At 36.3% G+C, this 17,957-nt stretch overlaps 1 protein-coding gene across 1 annotated transcript in view; it reads left to right on the top strand.

Moving 5' to 3' along the window:
- Positions 1–17,555, top strand: part of LOC110396374 (vesicular inhibitory amino acid transporter-like) — a 38,137-nt gene extending 20,582 nt beyond the window's left edge. The window contains exon 3 of the mRNA XM_021391997.1: positions 16,404–17,555. Within this exon, the coding sequence (XP_021247672.1) occupies positions 16,404–17,555 (1,152 nt within the window). The remainder of the gene's footprint in view (positions 1–16,403) is intronic.

Genomic DNA, 17,957 nt, shown 5'->3' on the forward strand with positions numbered 1-17,957 from the left:
TTTAAGCTGAGACAGGGGAGATTTAGGTTAGATATTAGGAGGAAGTTTTTCACACAGAGGGTGGTGACGCACTGGAACAGGTTGCCCAGGGAGATTGTGGATGCCCTGGAGGTGTTCAAGGCCAGACTGGACGTGGCTCTGGGCAGCCTGGTCTAGTAGTTGGCAACCCTGCACTTGGCAGGGGGGTTGAGACTCGATTATCTTTGAGGTCCTTTTCAACCCAAGCCATTCTATGATTCTATGATCTATCAGTGGTGTTGCTAGAGCTCAAGAGATAACCTGCCAAGTGTCAGAAGTGTAATTTACATCCACATTTACATATATTTGCAAAAAAATGTTTGTCAGTGCGTACTTCTCCCATGACATGTATAGAATAAATGTTCTGTGTGAGTAATACTTTGGAAACCTGAACATTGTGTCTCCCTCTAGGCCTCTTTATCTTTGCTTTCTTCATTAGGAAACCTTCAAGCCACGCAGGAAATAGCCTTCTCCAGGGATGTTAATGCCTAAAAAAGATCTGCTTGCAGTGATACAGAGATAGAGACAAGTGTGCACATGCTACATAACTCCAGCATGCATTTTTCATTGCAAGAATTTTTTTGTAAGGAAGGGAATACTCCATTTATAAACCATTTATTCATAGCTCTTTGCAAACACCTTTTCAACTTTTCATTTGAACATAAACTACACATCTTTTCCTTAGCAATCTACCATTTACCATTCTGCATCTATTGAATGATTTCAGTTCTTTCAGTTAAAATTAAGATTGTCAATTTTTTTAATATTTAAACAAGCAATCCTATGAGCTTATATGAAGATATTTATTTGCCCTTCTTTGAGGTGCTTTTAAGTATCTTCTTGCTGAAAACATCACAGTTACAAGCTAAAGTGAAACCACACCACTTATTCTCTTGACTCGCAGTTTCTAATATTGACTCATGGTTTCCTTGACTCCACTGTGTGTCTGCATTTGTTTACTGTTATCTCACCCTTGGATTTTAAATTCTTTGAAGAAGACACCATCTTTTTGCAGTCTGTTTGCACAGTGTCTTGCACAATGGGATTCTGATCAAGGACTTTCAGGTGCTCCAATAAGGAAAACAATCTTGAAAGTAAGTCTCAAAATGTCTTCTATTTTAGAGACTCTTTACAAAACAATGATTGTTTCAATGTGGCCTATGATAAATCAGCCTGATATCTGATCCAATTTCCACTTTTTTTTTTTTAAATACAGAATAGCTTCTCCTTGAGATTGAGATCCATTGTAGGCACAAAATAAATCAGCAGACTAATGCATTAAAAGTACTTTTAGAATATTCTGGCATTAAAATGTGCATGTCATCTTAAAAATCCAGTCAAGCAAGAGAATGACAGAAACATGATATTAAAAATAAATGGATGGCAGCATTGTGAAAGTTATACCTTTTGAAATAGTAAATACCAAAGTCAAACACTTGTCAGCTACTTGAAAGCAGTGACAACTTTATTCCACAGAAGAACTCAAAGCACCAAGAATTGTTGCAGTACAAAGATCTTTGTCTCCCTGAGGTCAAGTGGATGGCTCAGATACTTTCAATCTACACTAATCAATCTACCAGCTTTTTGGACTTATCAGTACCTGAGAGTATTTTCTACAAACAGAATAAAAACATATGGCATAATTTCTACTTTTTTAATTTGTGGTGCGTTACATGTTTATTTCATTAATAGCCATTATGATTTGGCAACTTTGAATTTCTATATATGTTATATCATCTTACTTTATTGCTGTGATATGATGTTTGACAGCTGCCTTTCAAAATAAAACCCATATTGCCTCTTACAATTACTTACCAGCCTGCCATGGCTGATATTTTGCGCACATTAATGCCTTTTTACAGGTTCTCACATATATCACTGACCAGTTATCCCTGATGGAAAATAGTCTTAAAAATCTTGCCATCTAACTTCTTTAGCCTGTGAGATGCGCAACCTCAGAGAATTTATTTGCTTTAATAGATAGCATTCACACATATAAGTCCTCCCAAGATAACATTCCTTCTAAGACAGCAAGAGCATAATGATAGCTGGTAAAACTGCAAACATTTTACCAGATTTAAGTCCCTTCCTGAAGGAAATGAATTTCCTTCATTTTCATTAGCAAATTTTCAGCAAGAAGCTCATGTTTTTATATATAAAAAGGTGAACCTTAAGTTTCATCAAAGAACAAATATTATGACAAGATCAACATCTACAGTGTATGAGAATTTAATATTAAAAATAAAGGACTTCTGAATAATTATAACATACTGACAGAATCAGAAATAGTAATGCTTCGGTAGCTGACTTTCCAAATGGCAAAGTTTCTTCCACACAATCCATAGATGGTTAATCTACCATTACTTCAGTGTGTATAATTCCTGACAGCAGGAGATTCACTGATATGGCACAAGCTTTGTCTGAATGAGTAAATTGAGCTATTTGAGAATATAAAAAGCCATAAACACTGATTACACACAGTACTGAAGATGATATATTGTACTCCAGTTTTAGCATTGTTAGCTGTATAAAAGCTCAATAGAAAATAGTGACTTCCATTTGCATCTATTCTCCCTCTTCCTCCTACACAAACCAGGTTTCCTGGATGAAAATATTTCTCTGTATTTTTGGCCAGTGGCACTGGTTTTGCTGTATGTACAACACTGTATTCACCAAATAGCTAACAAAAAAGTTATTTATTAATGAATTTAATATTTACTTCTCAATAATGGAAACACGAGTCAAAGTGAGGAAATATTCACTTCAACTTATAGACATATCCGCTATCTGTTTCATTTTGTTTCAGTCCATTTCTTGAACTCAGACAAATAACAGCACTAAGAGATTATGTTTTGTAAGTACGTAGAACCTTTTGGTTGCTTGATGATATTAGTAGCAATGATAGCTTGAGCTTTTGTCTTGGCCACCCATAGGTATTTTCATCTATTATCGTTTCTTTCATGGTTCAGCTTTCCTTTCTAACAGTTGATTCCAGCTCACAAACAGACCAGTTTTTTGTTTTTCAGTTTTAGAAACCATTCTAGTGTGATTACTTCAAAATAAATCTGCTTATTTCAGACATAATGAATATTTCCACTGAAGCTTAAAGAATTGCAGATATATGAAAAATAACAGCATGATGCAAGATAAGATATATGTGTATCTTATATGCATATATATATATACACAGAAGCGTATATATATATATAATTACTGTTAATTCCCTCATTATCTGTTTACATCATATTTAGGAGTTGGCACTGAGATCTACTCTATCTCACCACATTTTAAAGCAGTTCTCTTGTCTCTTTTGCTGCATCGTATCTCCAACTCCAAATGACATTTCCCCAGTCACCTTCCCTTAAGGGTCTTAAAAATCCTCTGAGCTTTAATTAGAATCTGGAGTTTTAAAATGAGTTCTCCACTCCTGCTCTTGCTGGTTTTGCTTGCCTGCTGACTTTTTCACTTTTGCTGGGAAGCCAGCTTCTCTCAGTGCTTTTCCTTTTGTACTTTTTATTGTTGTCATCTCAAGTTAAAAATAAAATACCTTCACAAAACTGTAGGCTTCCTTTTGCCACTCAGATGAGATTTCAGAGGCTCTTTGCTATTTCCTAAATTGTGAGGAGCTGTCGTTCCACCCCTAAAAGTTTCCTCTAATCAGAAAGGATAATTGTTTGTGTAATTCATACTTTCCCTCTAGCTTTCTACTGATTCTTGTCTCATACCTGCAGCTACATATTTCTCATATCAAGTCAGTTTTCCTCACAGCTTCTTGCCTATCATATTCTCCTACCCCTTGTTGCTACTTGACATAGTTCACAACCTTGTACTGCGATATTTCTTAGGTTATATAACAATGCCTGTGCCTGCCTTCACTGGTACAATCTTGTTCCCAAGCCGTCCAGATCTTTTGTTCTTCTCAGGCACCTCAAAATCTCACAGCCTTCACAACAGAATCCATTTCACTCTATAGATGATATAGGAAGATACTTCTGGTGGAGCTTCATATATCCTAAAATAAGTGCGCTACGCTGTTGGAATAAATAATCCTTTTGTGATCTTTCTATCTACACTGTCTGGAGCTAATAGAGTAGTTTTACTTTTTGCTGTACTTACACAGGGGAAGTTAGGAGTCCCATTCCTGACTAAGTGCGCATAAAAAAGAAAGTAGATTTGTCATGCATGTCTCTTCTGCTACTACGTGTATTCATTCACTACATATCTGTTTTAGACAGAATATTTGAGTGAGACAAATACAGTGCACAGATGCTAAGAAACACTCTTTTCCTTGTGTACCAAAGAGAGTAAAGAAATAGTGACTTTAGAAACTTTAGTAAAGCACTGAATTTTCACCTAAAATCCATGTACTTCACGTCACAATAAATAAATATTTTTTTAAAAAGTATTTTACCCAGATATTTGAATACAAGAAATGAAAGTTAGGTGAAAAGAACAGAAACTAAATGCAGTCTTAAACAAACTTCTCAAATATGAAATTACTACAGCTCTCAACGCTGAAGTATGAACAAAGAGGAAACCCAATAGAGCTGAGAAGTTTCCCCTGTTTTGTAAGAATAGTCCAGGTTGGGAAAAAAAAAAAAAAAAGAGAGATACAAACTTTGACAGTAATTACTAAACTAACTTTGCTTTGCTAATGAAATAAATGGTTGGGATAGATTATTTTAGTGGTCTTTTCCAATCTAAGCAATTCTATGAAATGATTCTATGAAATGTTCATATATTGAATATATGTTCATATATTGTATGGATATGTTCTATCCATACAAACAGTATTTGTACCTAAAACCTTAGAGTAATCCTGAGGTCAAGAAAGTAAGATTCCTCAGTCTGTTTATCCAAAGACCCTCAGCTGTTGTTTCCAGGCAATATCTTGTCTCCAGGTCTTTCCAGTGTTGCTGTGGACCAAGAAAAATTAATTAAAAAAAAGGGGGGGAAATAAATGAAAACAGAAAAGAAATGACTTATTTTGTAACTCCAGCACTCACATTTATGGGCCAATAGTTATCAAGAACCACAGTGTCACAGTATGTGTAACCATAATGAGGAATTACTCCTCAAGTGATATCAGTTTTAGTATGTCACATCTACAGACCTTAAAAATGCATCTTCAGCATGCTTTCAATATGCCATATGCCTGCTTTCACAATACATAACTATAGGCCATTTTTATTTTATTTACTTCAAAAAGGAGAGATTAAATAATTTTGCTTCTATATTGAGTACTAAGAGGATGCAAAAAAGATCACATTTCTTTTATGATTTTTATTTTTCTCTTTATTATTAACTATGAAATTAGGGGATTTCTGTTTAATCTACTCAAAATTAGTTGAATTATCCAGCTTTGTTGAAATTTAAGAATATTGTGATCTTTTATTTCATTACAGGATAGAGACATCTCCACTATGGGAATTCATTTGCAATATCATCTTTATCTACATCTGCGTGTGATGAAACTTCAGCATTGAAATCCACTGCTGTTTCTTTTATTCCAAAGGCAGAAGCCTCGGGGTGCCACTGAAGTTTAACTGAGGTTAAGAGAGGAAAAGCAGTGGAGATTTGTTGTCTACACCTACCCAAGTAGTAATGAGTATCTTTTCTCATGTATTCAAGAATATGCTGTGGTATTCTATATCAGTTCACTGATTCATGGATACCAAAAATAATAGTATACCACTATTTAGGTCTTTCACCGAACCTATTAACTGCATTCTCTCCAGGCAGTGCTGTGAGATGACAAATTTCCCCTTTACATGCTGAGCTCTGGGAGTCATTATAGGTTGAGTAAAAGTCCACCTAAAACTGGTGATTGAGTCTGTGCAGAGGAAAGAACAGGATAATATTGGCCAGGAGAGGAATAAGTCACCTTTTACTCTGCATGCAGTCATGATAAACCCTATGCCAGCTTTCAGAACACATAACCGAACTTCCAGAAGATATAACCTGGCTTCTTTTTCTCCTCTCAGAGATGTGTAAGATTTGTTCTCTGCAGCCTTGCTTTTGTAAGTAACAAGAACCATTGCTAGTCCAATACAGGCAACACTCAAGAAAAAATCCTAACAAGCCAAATGCTTTCTCTCAGCCTGAGTTTCTACACACTTTAACACTTCCTTTTGTTATGTCATTGCACACTCAGATAAAGATGTTAGGGTCCTCACTGCTTTGCTTTGCTTTACTTCCAGTCTCCCACAGTCCCCTCTTTGCCTCCCCTCAAGCTTTTTCAGCCACTTTTATGGAACCCCATTCTCCTGTTGCTGGATATTTTGAGTACTCTCAGGTGAAAACCTGAGAGTCAGTGATGAGCTATGATGTGAGAAATAGGTAAGCAACCAATGACTCCACATCACTCACCACTACTAACTTTCAAAATAGTTTTAGTTCTGGCTGTTTTAATTTTTTCATCTCTTCTTCCTCTTCTCTCCATAACACATAATAAAAGCTCTCATTGTTTTATCAAAGCTTGCTTTGCCGTTTGAGACCCGGGGAAATAACGTAGTTTCTTAAAAGGTAATTTGCTTGGGAGATTTAGTTTGTGTGATTCAAAGCACTCTTAGACACAGCTATGAATTTATGCAAACTAACATTTTCCATCAAAACAGAATTAAGCATCAAGCATATTATTTCAGTCTGAGAACAGATATTTAAACAAATACAAAGCCAATGGGAAGCTGTCATACTCAATAACATCAGATCCTTATTCGCTGAGACATTTTCCTTCCTCTGTTCCCTTTCCTAATCTTTAGGAGATTCTTAAGACTTATCTGGCTACTAACAGGAGAACAAAAACAGTGGCTTCTTTGTCAGTCAAATGGACACATACTTTTCACAGTACAGACCATGCAACTTCTTTACCAGTGTATCTTATCATGGCATATCCTAAGCAGTCTATCTGCCTTATCTGCTGTTTATGGGACCCGAAAGATTGAAATTTCTTTCAGTATATGAGATGACTGTGGCCATTAATCACAAAATAAACACCCTACTCACTTTCCTCCCTGCAGGTAAAGCAGGCTAGCATTGGCAGAGAAAAAGAGTGAGACAAACCAGGAAAAGTATGATTGCTGAGGTCCATTTCAACCATCATTGAAGTTATAGGAAGATTTTTCACAGACTTAAACAGAGATGGATCAGCTGCTAAGGTCATACAGGCCACGGACAATATTTGAAGTTTTCCGTAGAAGAAGTTGTAATAATTTTGAATTCAATCTCTGTGAACTAATAGATAAGTGAGGGAGAAAGAGGATGAATTCTTTTCCTGGTGTCTGTAGATTACTGCCAGGAGTCTGTGTAGCCAGCTAGAGAAGCAGAAAATTCTTAACACTGAGGATAAATAGAACATAATTGATATTGCAAATACGTTTATGTGACTGAAATTTTAAAATAATTAGGTAAAGCTTGTTTACAAAAAAGAATATTGGTAAAAGAAGTGAGTGCAGCACTTTACTTTAGAGAGATGATTATCTATGTCAGAGCTGTTGTCTGGAAAGACAAATTGTATTGCTCTTGGTGCCTTCCATTTTAAAGACCTGTGCTGGAGGTTGCATGCAGTCTGTAGTAAAACATCATTAAAGTTTCTAAAAATGATAGATGATAATTGTCTAACACAAAAGGTATTGAACCTAACATAAGGTAATTCTATTTTGAGCCTCATTACCTTGAATAAAGATGAACAGATCCATGGATCTAATTGCATTCATTATGCGAAAACAGAGGACAGTAATATATATATACTCAATACTTCAAAGGAGAAAATGTTAAAAACCTGGAGAAAATTTTGAGAGATAATGGGTTAGAAAAAATAAATACAGAAATCAAATAGTGGAAGTAATTTGAGTTACTTAACAAGAATTTATGAGGTGTCCAGAAGTCACATCTCACAATTAAGAAGCAGTACGCCTACATGTTAAAACTCCTCCAACTTCAGTCATGAAGTGAATGTATCAATTAAAATTTAACAGATATATACCTATAATAAAAGGGAGGAGGGGAGATTGAGTGTCATTGTTGTAAATTATAAGTTATGAAGACTTTAGCAAAGAGATATAGGAGTCCAAAGACACTAGGAAGAAATGCGTCCTCCACAGATTAGGACAATTTTTAGGATTCTTTTTTTTTTTAAAGATGGGTTAAGTGTAAAATTTTGAAAAATAAATACTAACAGTGGTGTGAATAGTGTATGAATAGGAGTGTGTGAAACTGTATCTGTGTGTTTGTGTAAAAGCACAATAAAAGCACAACTTTGTTCTAGCTCTGGTATATGTTAACTACTACAGAGCACTATACATGTGCTTTCAAATATATGAAAATGTAGAAAAACTAACCTAAAGGTAAGCATTAAGAGAATTAAGATAAAGGCACTATAATAAAACCAGAATCCATTCCAAATGAGTATAAAAGGTATATCTAAAATCTGTTTTTCATCACCAGTCAAAAAGAACACCAGCGACACACTGAGGCTTCAATTGCCAGCATCCTTTGTCCTCCTTGTGGCACACAAGTGGACTCAGTCAGGCTACAATGTCGCATACACCAGTGCTGTGAGTGGGTTAAATCAACTTAGAGATTTGGTAATATGAAATTGCCTTCTTCTTTCCTAAGATCTCACACTGAATTTTGCTACACTGATTCCCTCTATTAGCTGTAGGGGGAGCATTTTAAATTGTTCATAACTCTAAATATAATGTAACTGTGCCTAGTCTCTAGCTGGAGGGAAGCAGGATGTGCTTCTAGCAGAGGATAACACTTGGTTATTTTGAAATTTTTCAGAATGGTCATCATGCTATTCTGCATAAGGCATTCTGAAGTCAGCTCTTGGAGTTTCTAAGGTGTTTGTCCATACTCCGTTCACTGTACAGCTAGAGAAACAGGCTGGAAATTAATTTCAGCTTTGCTATCCACATATCGTAAGGTAGCTGAGTTATAAGTTCAGGAGCATATTTTTTCAGCTATATAAAGAGGAAGGTTTGATGACTAGCTTAGACTGGGACTCTTAATTATTATGTAACTAGTTAGAATTTAAAATGAACCATTAAGATGTTATCAATATTTTGAAAGTGGAATGCCCAGCAAGTATGCATTCGGGAGACTTAGCAAAAGATACATCTAATCCTACAATAAGCAATTGCTACTACATTTAGAATTTTCAGAACACTGTGGATATCACAATGATATTTTAAAAGCCAGCCCAACCAGTTAAGCCTATTAACAATTCTGAGAAAAATAAAGTAATTGCTAATGCAGGATTTAATTGATACAGAATAAAAAGCTAGGAATATAATTAACATCAATCTTTATGGTTTTGACAAAAGTCCTTACAGTTCTTATTAAGCACAATTTATATAATTCTTTGTTGTAATTTAGGTAGTGAAAAAATAATTAATATATTTAGACTTTAAATGATTTTTGACACATTAATACACAACATTCTGATTTAATGATTAGTACAGCAATAAAATATATCTTAAATGGATTAATGACTATCTAAGTGACAAATCCTAAAAAAGCAACTGTCAAAATAGATTTATTGTCAAAGCAAGTTATTGAGCACTGGCACAGGCTGCCCAGTCTTTGTGGAGTCTCCCACGCTCCATTATCATGGCATGAGATTAAGAGATTTGCCATATTTTTTAAATTTAGAGCTAATAAAGTACTATCTTCATATAAATACCACAACAACACAGGTTTGCATCAGTTCTGGAAAATAATGTATTTTAAATGAAAATGAACATTTCTTGATTCTATCTCTCTGCTCTTACAAGAAAATCCATGAAGAATGTTTTCCTATGTAGTTTCTATGCCTAACAGAAATTCACGCATGGGATCAAATGCATAGTTGGGAATATATTATGGCTTAAATGAACTGTTCCAGTGGAGTAACTGCAGACGGTGATAAAGGCAATCATACCTAATTCAGCAGTCTGATGTATTAGCAAGTGTTCTACATATAGCAGAGCTGTACTAACTGAATTATTTTCAGTTAAGTTTATCTTCATTTATTAATTTATTTTTCCATCTGATTAAGTCTTAAGGTGAAATCTCTCTCTCTCTCTTTTTTTTTTTTTTTTTTTTTAATCGTAGCATCACTTTTACTCTATTTTATTCAGTTGCCTCTTGGCATCTCTCAGCTCTGACCATGATTTGATCTTCATTACTTCTAACTTCCTTTAATTCTGCTTTGTTTTTAAAAGCGTCATATTTAAGGTCAGAACAGCCTATAAAATGAAGCATTTTTCTTGTGATTAAAAAATATTAAAACTAAACATTAAGAAATGTCGATATTTTCTCAAGATGCTAAATTGTGCTTATTTATACATTTCTCTAAACATATTTGATTCCTTGGGGATGTACTTTTCCTGAGGTGAAATAGTGTCAAAAGGCAGTATGAAAGTAAACAATCCAATTTCAACATTCTATGTGAATCCAGATATCTTGGCTTTTAAAACAAGAATCCAGTCTTGGTGATGGTAGAAATAATACTATGTAGTTCAAAAATTGCAGTCAAGAAAAAATGTAGAAATGTTTTAATATTTAATTTAATATTTTTATTTTTTTTATTTAATATTTTTATTTAATTTAATATTAAGACACAAATTGGAAATCCCAACCTGCTTGTTTTGTGTTGTTGGTGGATCAGTAGTTTCTGGTGTTTCCTGTTGGGGAAATTCTGATAAGGCTAACAGCTTCTAGCTGACCTCACCCTGCATGCCTTTTCCACTATTGTATTTGCCATTTCTTTAAAGGCAAATCACCAGTTCATCCACTAGTCCTTTCTTCTTCTTAGGCCCACATGCCTATGGCTAAGTCTACTCCAGAGGTCGATGAGGACCTTAACCCAGGCACATGTATTCACTCACTGGCAATGCACACCATTACCCACTCTACTTCCATCCTCAGTCTGGGGTGAAAATAACAAAGTCTTACAGTTATCTTGGGTGACAAAGGCAAGGGAAGGGTCAGCCTGCTGAGCAAGATTGAGGTCCCCCTCTGCTGGCAAATAACCATTCAAGCTAAGCTGTGATAGTGAACTGCTTCAAAAACTCCTTCTTCACCCTACTCAAGTATGTGAATGCTTTTTCTCTGTGCTATTCTATTTTATAAGCAAATCACCTTAAAAGAGAATTTTTTTAGCTTATTTGGCCTCACACTAGAACATAGAACCACTTAGGCAGGCACACTTCACAGGCAAAACACTAAAACAAAGATCTGGGAAGCAACATAAGAAACCGCTCCTTTGGCTGCTCATTTTTAATTGACACCTCACAGCTAAAGCTATCTGTTCCATAATTTGGACACAAGAAGACTGGACGAGAACTCAGACTGGTCCAAACATAGACTGATGGCTGGCATAGAAATTACCTGTGTCTCTATTCCAGCAGCAGAAAAGCAGTGCAATGATACTGATATACTCTGTCTGTCCACATTTTGTCCTCATAGGAAGAGCACAAAACCCACCTTCAGTAGCAGTGCACCATGAAAGAATTTCTCTGTGGAGGAGGAATTTTCCAGAGATAAGTCAAGCAATGGTCTAGGGTTGCTGAACTACTTTAAGCCAGAGAACACAGCTCAGTGCCTGTGCTGTTTTATCACAGTGACAGTAATCTAAGCACTTACTAAAGGTATTTTTTTCATTGAAATTAAACTATCTAAACTTGGCGACATACAGGAAATGATTCTAACAGAAAGTGTTGCTTTTGCAAAGGTAAGAACAGAAGATCAAATCCAAAGAGAGTTTTGAAGTCTGAAAGAGTCTTTCAGATTTCATGGCCATCATTAGCATTTTCCGGCTATTTTGTAGTAATTCGAAAATGTACCAATACAATAAACTTTCTTTCTCTCTTTCCTTATTTCTTTTTTTATTTCCTTCTTTTTTTTTTCCTTTTCTTTTTCCTTATTTCTTTTTCTTTTCTTCTTTATCTTTTTCTTTTCCTTTTCCTCTTTCTCTTCCTCTTTTTCTCTTTCTCTTATTACTTTTTAATGAAAAAGCCATTACTGGACAGGTAGGAAGAGTGATGTCACTTCACATCATAACACTTAGCACACAGGCAACTTCAGAGTTCTCTTATTTCTCCCTCCTAGCCATGCTCTGTATCCAAAAAGCTGCTAGTTATGTCTGCAGTGTTTGCTTTTCACTACTGAGTGAAATCTGAAGGACACAGAAACAGTAAGTCCATTGCAGAAATCTCACCAGCAAAATCCAGGAATAGAGATGTTGAAAATATCACCTAAAAGGAAAATTTTCGCTTTCTGTAGAAACGTTCAGTTTAGAAATTCTAAGCTCGCTATATTTAATTCGGAATTGGCAATCACTTATTTGAGACTGGAGTGGCTGAACTGGGACCTGCTGTCAAACTGAAGAGCAAGAAGATAATGAACATGCAGTGGAAATAGGGACAGGTACCACTGGAAGAGTACAAGGAAGTTGCTAGGCTGTGTAGGGATGAGTTCAGGAAAGGCCCAGCTTGAACCGAACTTGGCCAGAGAAAAGGAACAAGAAAGGCTTCTACAGATACCTCAGTCAGAAAAGGAAAGTCTAGGAGGGCATACAACCCCTTGTGAATGACACAGGGAGGATGTCAATTTGATGGGTAGACTCTTTGATGGATGAAGAACTGGCTGCAGTATTGAGTCCAGAGAGTGGTGGTCAGTGGCTCAGTGTCTGCAGGGAGATCAGTGATGAGTAATGTCCCCCATGGGTTGGTGCTGGGGCCAATACTCTTTAATACCTTCATCAGTGGCATCTACAGTGGGGTTGATAGTCCACGGAATGGAGCACCTCTCCTGCGAGGACAGGCTGAGAGAATTGGGGGCTGTTCAGCCTGGAGAAAAGGCTGCGAGGGGACCTGATAGCAGCCTTTCAGTACCTAAAGGGGAGTTACAGGAAAGAAGGTGATAGACTTTTCAGCAGGGTCTGTTGTGGTAGAACAAGGGGAAATGGTTACAAGCTCAAAGAGAGTAGATTTAGGTCAGATATAAGGAAAAAATCTTTTACAGTGAGGATGGTGAGGCACTGGAACAGGTTGCCCAGTGATGTGGTTGATGCCTTGTCCCTGGAGACTTTCAAGACGAGGCTGGATAAGGCCCTGGGCAAAATGGTCTAGCTCTGGTGTCCATGTTCATTGCAGGGGAGTTGGACTAGATGGCCTTCAGACGTCCCTTCCAACTCTAAGGATTCTATGCTTATTTTAAGAAAAAATATATATAGAGAAAAAATGAGTCTGTTTAATAATGTCTGAAATTTCAAAAGTTGCAAAAAAAACCCAACTTTTTTCATTCTTTGCTGTGTGTTAAGTACCAAATAAAATTGATATAAACAATCAGCAAGGAGTTGTTAGAGGTTAGAATTATGTTATACTCTGATTAAACTAACAATTAAGCTGGGAAATCCAGACACCTGTGGGAAAGACTGCAAATGGCTGTCAAATGTGATAGCATCTCTGAAAGACTTGTGCTTTGGTTTAGATTGAGGCTAGTCATATAAACGTTAATGAGCTAAATTCAGTAGGGGAAAAAAAGCCATTGTGTGGTAAAGCCTGCTCTGACACTTACCTGCAGATAATTACACAGTCACCCTTCAGGTCAGCAGATAACCATTTGAACTCCCAAATGCAGGTTAAGGGGCAAAATAATGATGCTGTGAGTACAGAGCAAATGAGATAAGCCTGCTACAAATTGCAAGAAACTGAGAAAACATCATTGTTTTTATGTTAATATGGAGGATGACTGTGGCTTTTATCTTCCTGACTCTCACAGATTTGGTTTATTTATGATGCTTTTAAATTCAACCTGTTATGTAAATGTTCTCTAAGGACTGTTTTCGTAGGAAAGAGAACACATTTTGTACTTAAGGCAACTACTTATCTTCGCAGTCCGTGAAATCTGTGATTAAAAATGGCAAGACAGCAAAAGTTACATGCATGTGCTATCTGCAGTCCAGATACAGTCAGATATCTAGTCTTCTTAAGAAAGTAGCTCATTAAATGGCAGAAATTGTACACTTTTGAATACTTCAGTGAAGTTCAACGTAAGAAACACAAATTGGAAGCTAATTGGGACACAAGGCCTGTGTTACAATGGAGCCAAGCCATTACGGTAATGGAGTGAGGAGTTTGGGGTGACTGAAGTACCATCAGCTAGGCTGTTGAATATCCCTGCTCCTAAATGAAATAGCACCTCTGATTTCTACAAAAACATTGCTGTAAAATGAAGTCTTAAAAACAACCAAAATAGTTATGTAGTGAAAGTGAATAACTGTATTGTTATACAAGTAATAACTAGAGTACCTCCGTTACAGTGCACAAAGACACTGACCTTTTAATCAAGATGTACTAAAGCATGTTATTAATATGATACTTCTAGCTCTAATTCAGCTAAACGTAGAAGATATCTGTATCTAGAGTGAAGACTGGTGAGACTGGCAATTCTTGTTCATATGATGGACAATTTCATTGACTTACAGAAGAAGTAATACTTTAATTTAAGGGCCTTTAATCCTTCTCCTCTTGTTGATGATTCAGGCCAATAGTGAGCCTGAAAAGGACTGCTATCTCATGGCTGGAGGAAAACAATAACACTTTATATAAATTGACAATTATTCAGTGTTTGAAAAATTGCCCCTCCATATGGATCAGGCCTGCGACCACTCGTACCACAGAGAAATGGGGAGCAAGGTATAAGGCCTGTGAAGTTGAGATGGACACGGACCTTCTTGATGAACTGAAAAAGAGCTGGCCTCCTAGGCTGCCCTCACAAGAAGGACTACGGTGTCTGAGTGAGTTGACAGAAAACATGAAAGACAAAAGAATGCCTGAAACGTCCTCACATGATCTCATGCCCAAGATTACAGATGAAAAAATCAGAAATTGAGATTTAGACTGTCAAACTCACCTCTTCTTCCTTGTGTCCTGAAACAATAAGCAGCACTTCTTGCTTAGGAAGTGAGAGAGAAAGAACTTGTTGCTCCCTTCAAGAAGAGTGGGAGAGCCTGCCATGTTTCACAGTGAATAAAATATAATTCTCTGAGCCTGTAAACAGTGGTACACAGCAGCAACTGTAGGGAACAGAACTCCCCTCTGATTGGAGGTATGTCAAAAGAATAGGACTTGTCCCATCAAACTTATCAATATACATGGGGTGAAATGATCTGCTCTCTGGAGGAATTCCCATTTACTATGAAAAGAGCTATGGCTAACATTTTAGACTAAAACTCGGCAACGAGTAATGTTCAGAGAGCCATCAGTGGTTAGTGCGTAGCAGCAAGGATTTTATTTAAAAATATGGGTAGCAATTAATTCCACTGGGTAATACCAAAATGAAATTTAGAATTTCAGGAAGATCCTACTTGTTTGTGAACCATCAGGTGGATATCTCTTGATGGCTCATGTGATGTAAAAGACCTCTTTCTCTTGAGAGTTCACAGGTTTAGCAACACAGAATGAAGTTCTGGTTTGTTCAGAAATAGAATAAAGATGGAATTGATACAAATCAAGTCTTGTCTGGCTGAAATAGCAAACATGACCATGAATGTTCTTATTTCATCACATCACCAATGCTGTAATAAATACAGAAGTAAAAATTTCATTAGAACTAGTTAACTGTATTTTTTTCCCCTATAATGTTTTACAAAACTTGAATAACACAAGGATTTACTGGATTAAAAAAAATAATAATTATCTCCCTTTCTGAAACTCTTTAGAGAAAAGCACAACTATATTTTTCGTGTGTGTTTTAAAAACCTAAATAAGTTTGCACAATTTAGGATCTCAGCTTCTTAGAATTGTTGTAGTAGTGGACTTAACCACTGTAAATGTTGCATGACAAGTTCAGAAGCCACAAAGGAATCCCAAACCAACACTGCTGTTACTTGAATGCCCTTTCCTTTCCAGAGGTGTGTTAACAATTATTACACTGAAGAGAATTGTCATTACTAGATGTACAATGCTATTTTTTAGTTTAAATGAAAGTTATGGAGATGATGATGATACAGCTGCTTAATTTTACTGTTATTAAACCCATTTAATTAATATGCATGTTGACTGAGTAACTGCCTCAGAACCTTCTAAAATGTGCTTTGAATCACATCAGCATTAAATATTAACTAAGAACCTGACTATATCATTCATCCACATTCTCCTTTTCCTAGCTAATCATTACATGTGTGTCAATGAGCAGTTATTTTTTGCTGATAATTTCATTTGTCATAAATAAACAAATTTCCCATGATTGTTACTTAGCTGAATGTAGCAGTATTTCCACTATGCAGTTTGGTGAAAGCAATGTTCAAAGAAGAACAAGTTTGGGAGTGTGGCTTCTAGTAAACATTTTGCCTCAGGGATTTTGTTCTCTCTCTTATTTCTCTTTTTCCTCTTCAGGGAATTTTTGTCCTAGGATTACCATATGCTCTTCTCCACAGCGGATACAGTGGCTTGTTTCTTATTGTCCTGGCTGCAGCATTATGCTGTTATACAGGCAAAATTCTAATCACTTGCCTGTATGAAGAAAATGAAGATGGGCAGCTCATAAGAGTGAGAGATACGTATGAAGATATTGCAAATGCCTGCTGCAAAAAGCTGTTTCCCAGACTAGGTGGTATAGTTGTCAGTGTGATCCAAGTGATGGAACTGATCATGACATGTATTTTGTATCTGGTTGTTAGTGGGAATTTGCTGTCACACAGTTTTTCATATGTACCAGTGACTGAGAAAACTTGGTCTGTAATTGCATTTGTTACACTGTTGCCTTGTGTATTTATCAAAACTCTAAAAATTGTCTCCAAACTCAGCCAGCTTTGTTCCTTGGTCCATTTCATTATCATATTTGTAGTGATGACTTACTGCCTCACACAAATACATCAGTGGTCCTGGGCAAAATTTAGACTCTCTCTAGAATTTGAAGACTTCTTGGTCTCCATGGGAGTGATAATTTTCAGTTACACTTCACAAATATTTCTTCCTACACTTGAAGGTAACATGAAAAACCCAGGAGAATTTAGGTGTATGCTGAATTGGACACATTTTTTTGCTTGTGTCTTGAAAACAACCTTTGCCCTGACTGCATTCTTAACTTGGGGTGAAGAGACAAGGGAAGTTGTTACTGACAACCTGCCATCATTTCTTCAAACTCTAGTGAATTTGTGTCTGTTAACCAAGGCTCTTCTTTCTTACCCTTTGCCCTTTTTTGCAGCCACAGAAATTGTTTATGCTTGTATTTCTAGAGGCAACTATTCCAATTACAGTTCTCCACTGTTCACTCTGTGTGTAAGAAGCTTATTTCTCCTGTTAACTCTGCTGATGGCCATGTTCATACCACATTTTGCCCTGCTGATGGGTTTAACAGGCAGTGTAACAGGTGCTGCTATGACTTTTCTTCTTCCTTCTCTCTTCCATTTAAAGCTTAAATGGAAGAAACTATCCTTCTTTGAAAAATGTGCAGATATCTCTGTTTTTATTTTGGGTTTCCTTTGCAGCCTTGCAGGTATCGTTTGCTCAGTAAGTGGGCTACTTAAAGTATTTGGGGAAGGGTAAAAAGATTTCCTGAAAGCCAAATAAAGCCCTAATCTTACATACACTTTTGTCTTGTTAATCAGTATATAGGAGATTGCATCACTAAGTTAAATTAAGCATATGCTTAAATGTTTGCAGGATCGAGGCTTTAATTTGTAAAAGTATGTGGCCCTAACAAAACTGAAAAATGATCTTCAGAGCTTAAATGTACAAATGTTTTTGTTAATATGTGACATGCACATCCTAAAAAACTTACTGCAGAAGATTCTACCAACTTCACCAGAATTTCTCATAGAGTTAGATACTACTCAGTCTCATAGCTATCAAATATAGCTTACAGGATATGTATGATATGAGTTTGAGAGAGCTGTCATTGCAAACTGATACGATTTCACAGTATTGGTAGAATGTAATTCAACATGT

The sequence above is a fragment of the Numida meleagris genome, chromosome 3 (genome assembly GCF_002078875.1).
Source record: "Numida meleagris isolate 19003 breed g44 Domestic line chromosome 3, NumMel1.0, whole genome shotgun sequence".
Classification (NCBI taxonomy): Eukaryota; Metazoa; Chordata; class Aves; order Galliformes; family Numididae; genus Numida; species Numida meleagris.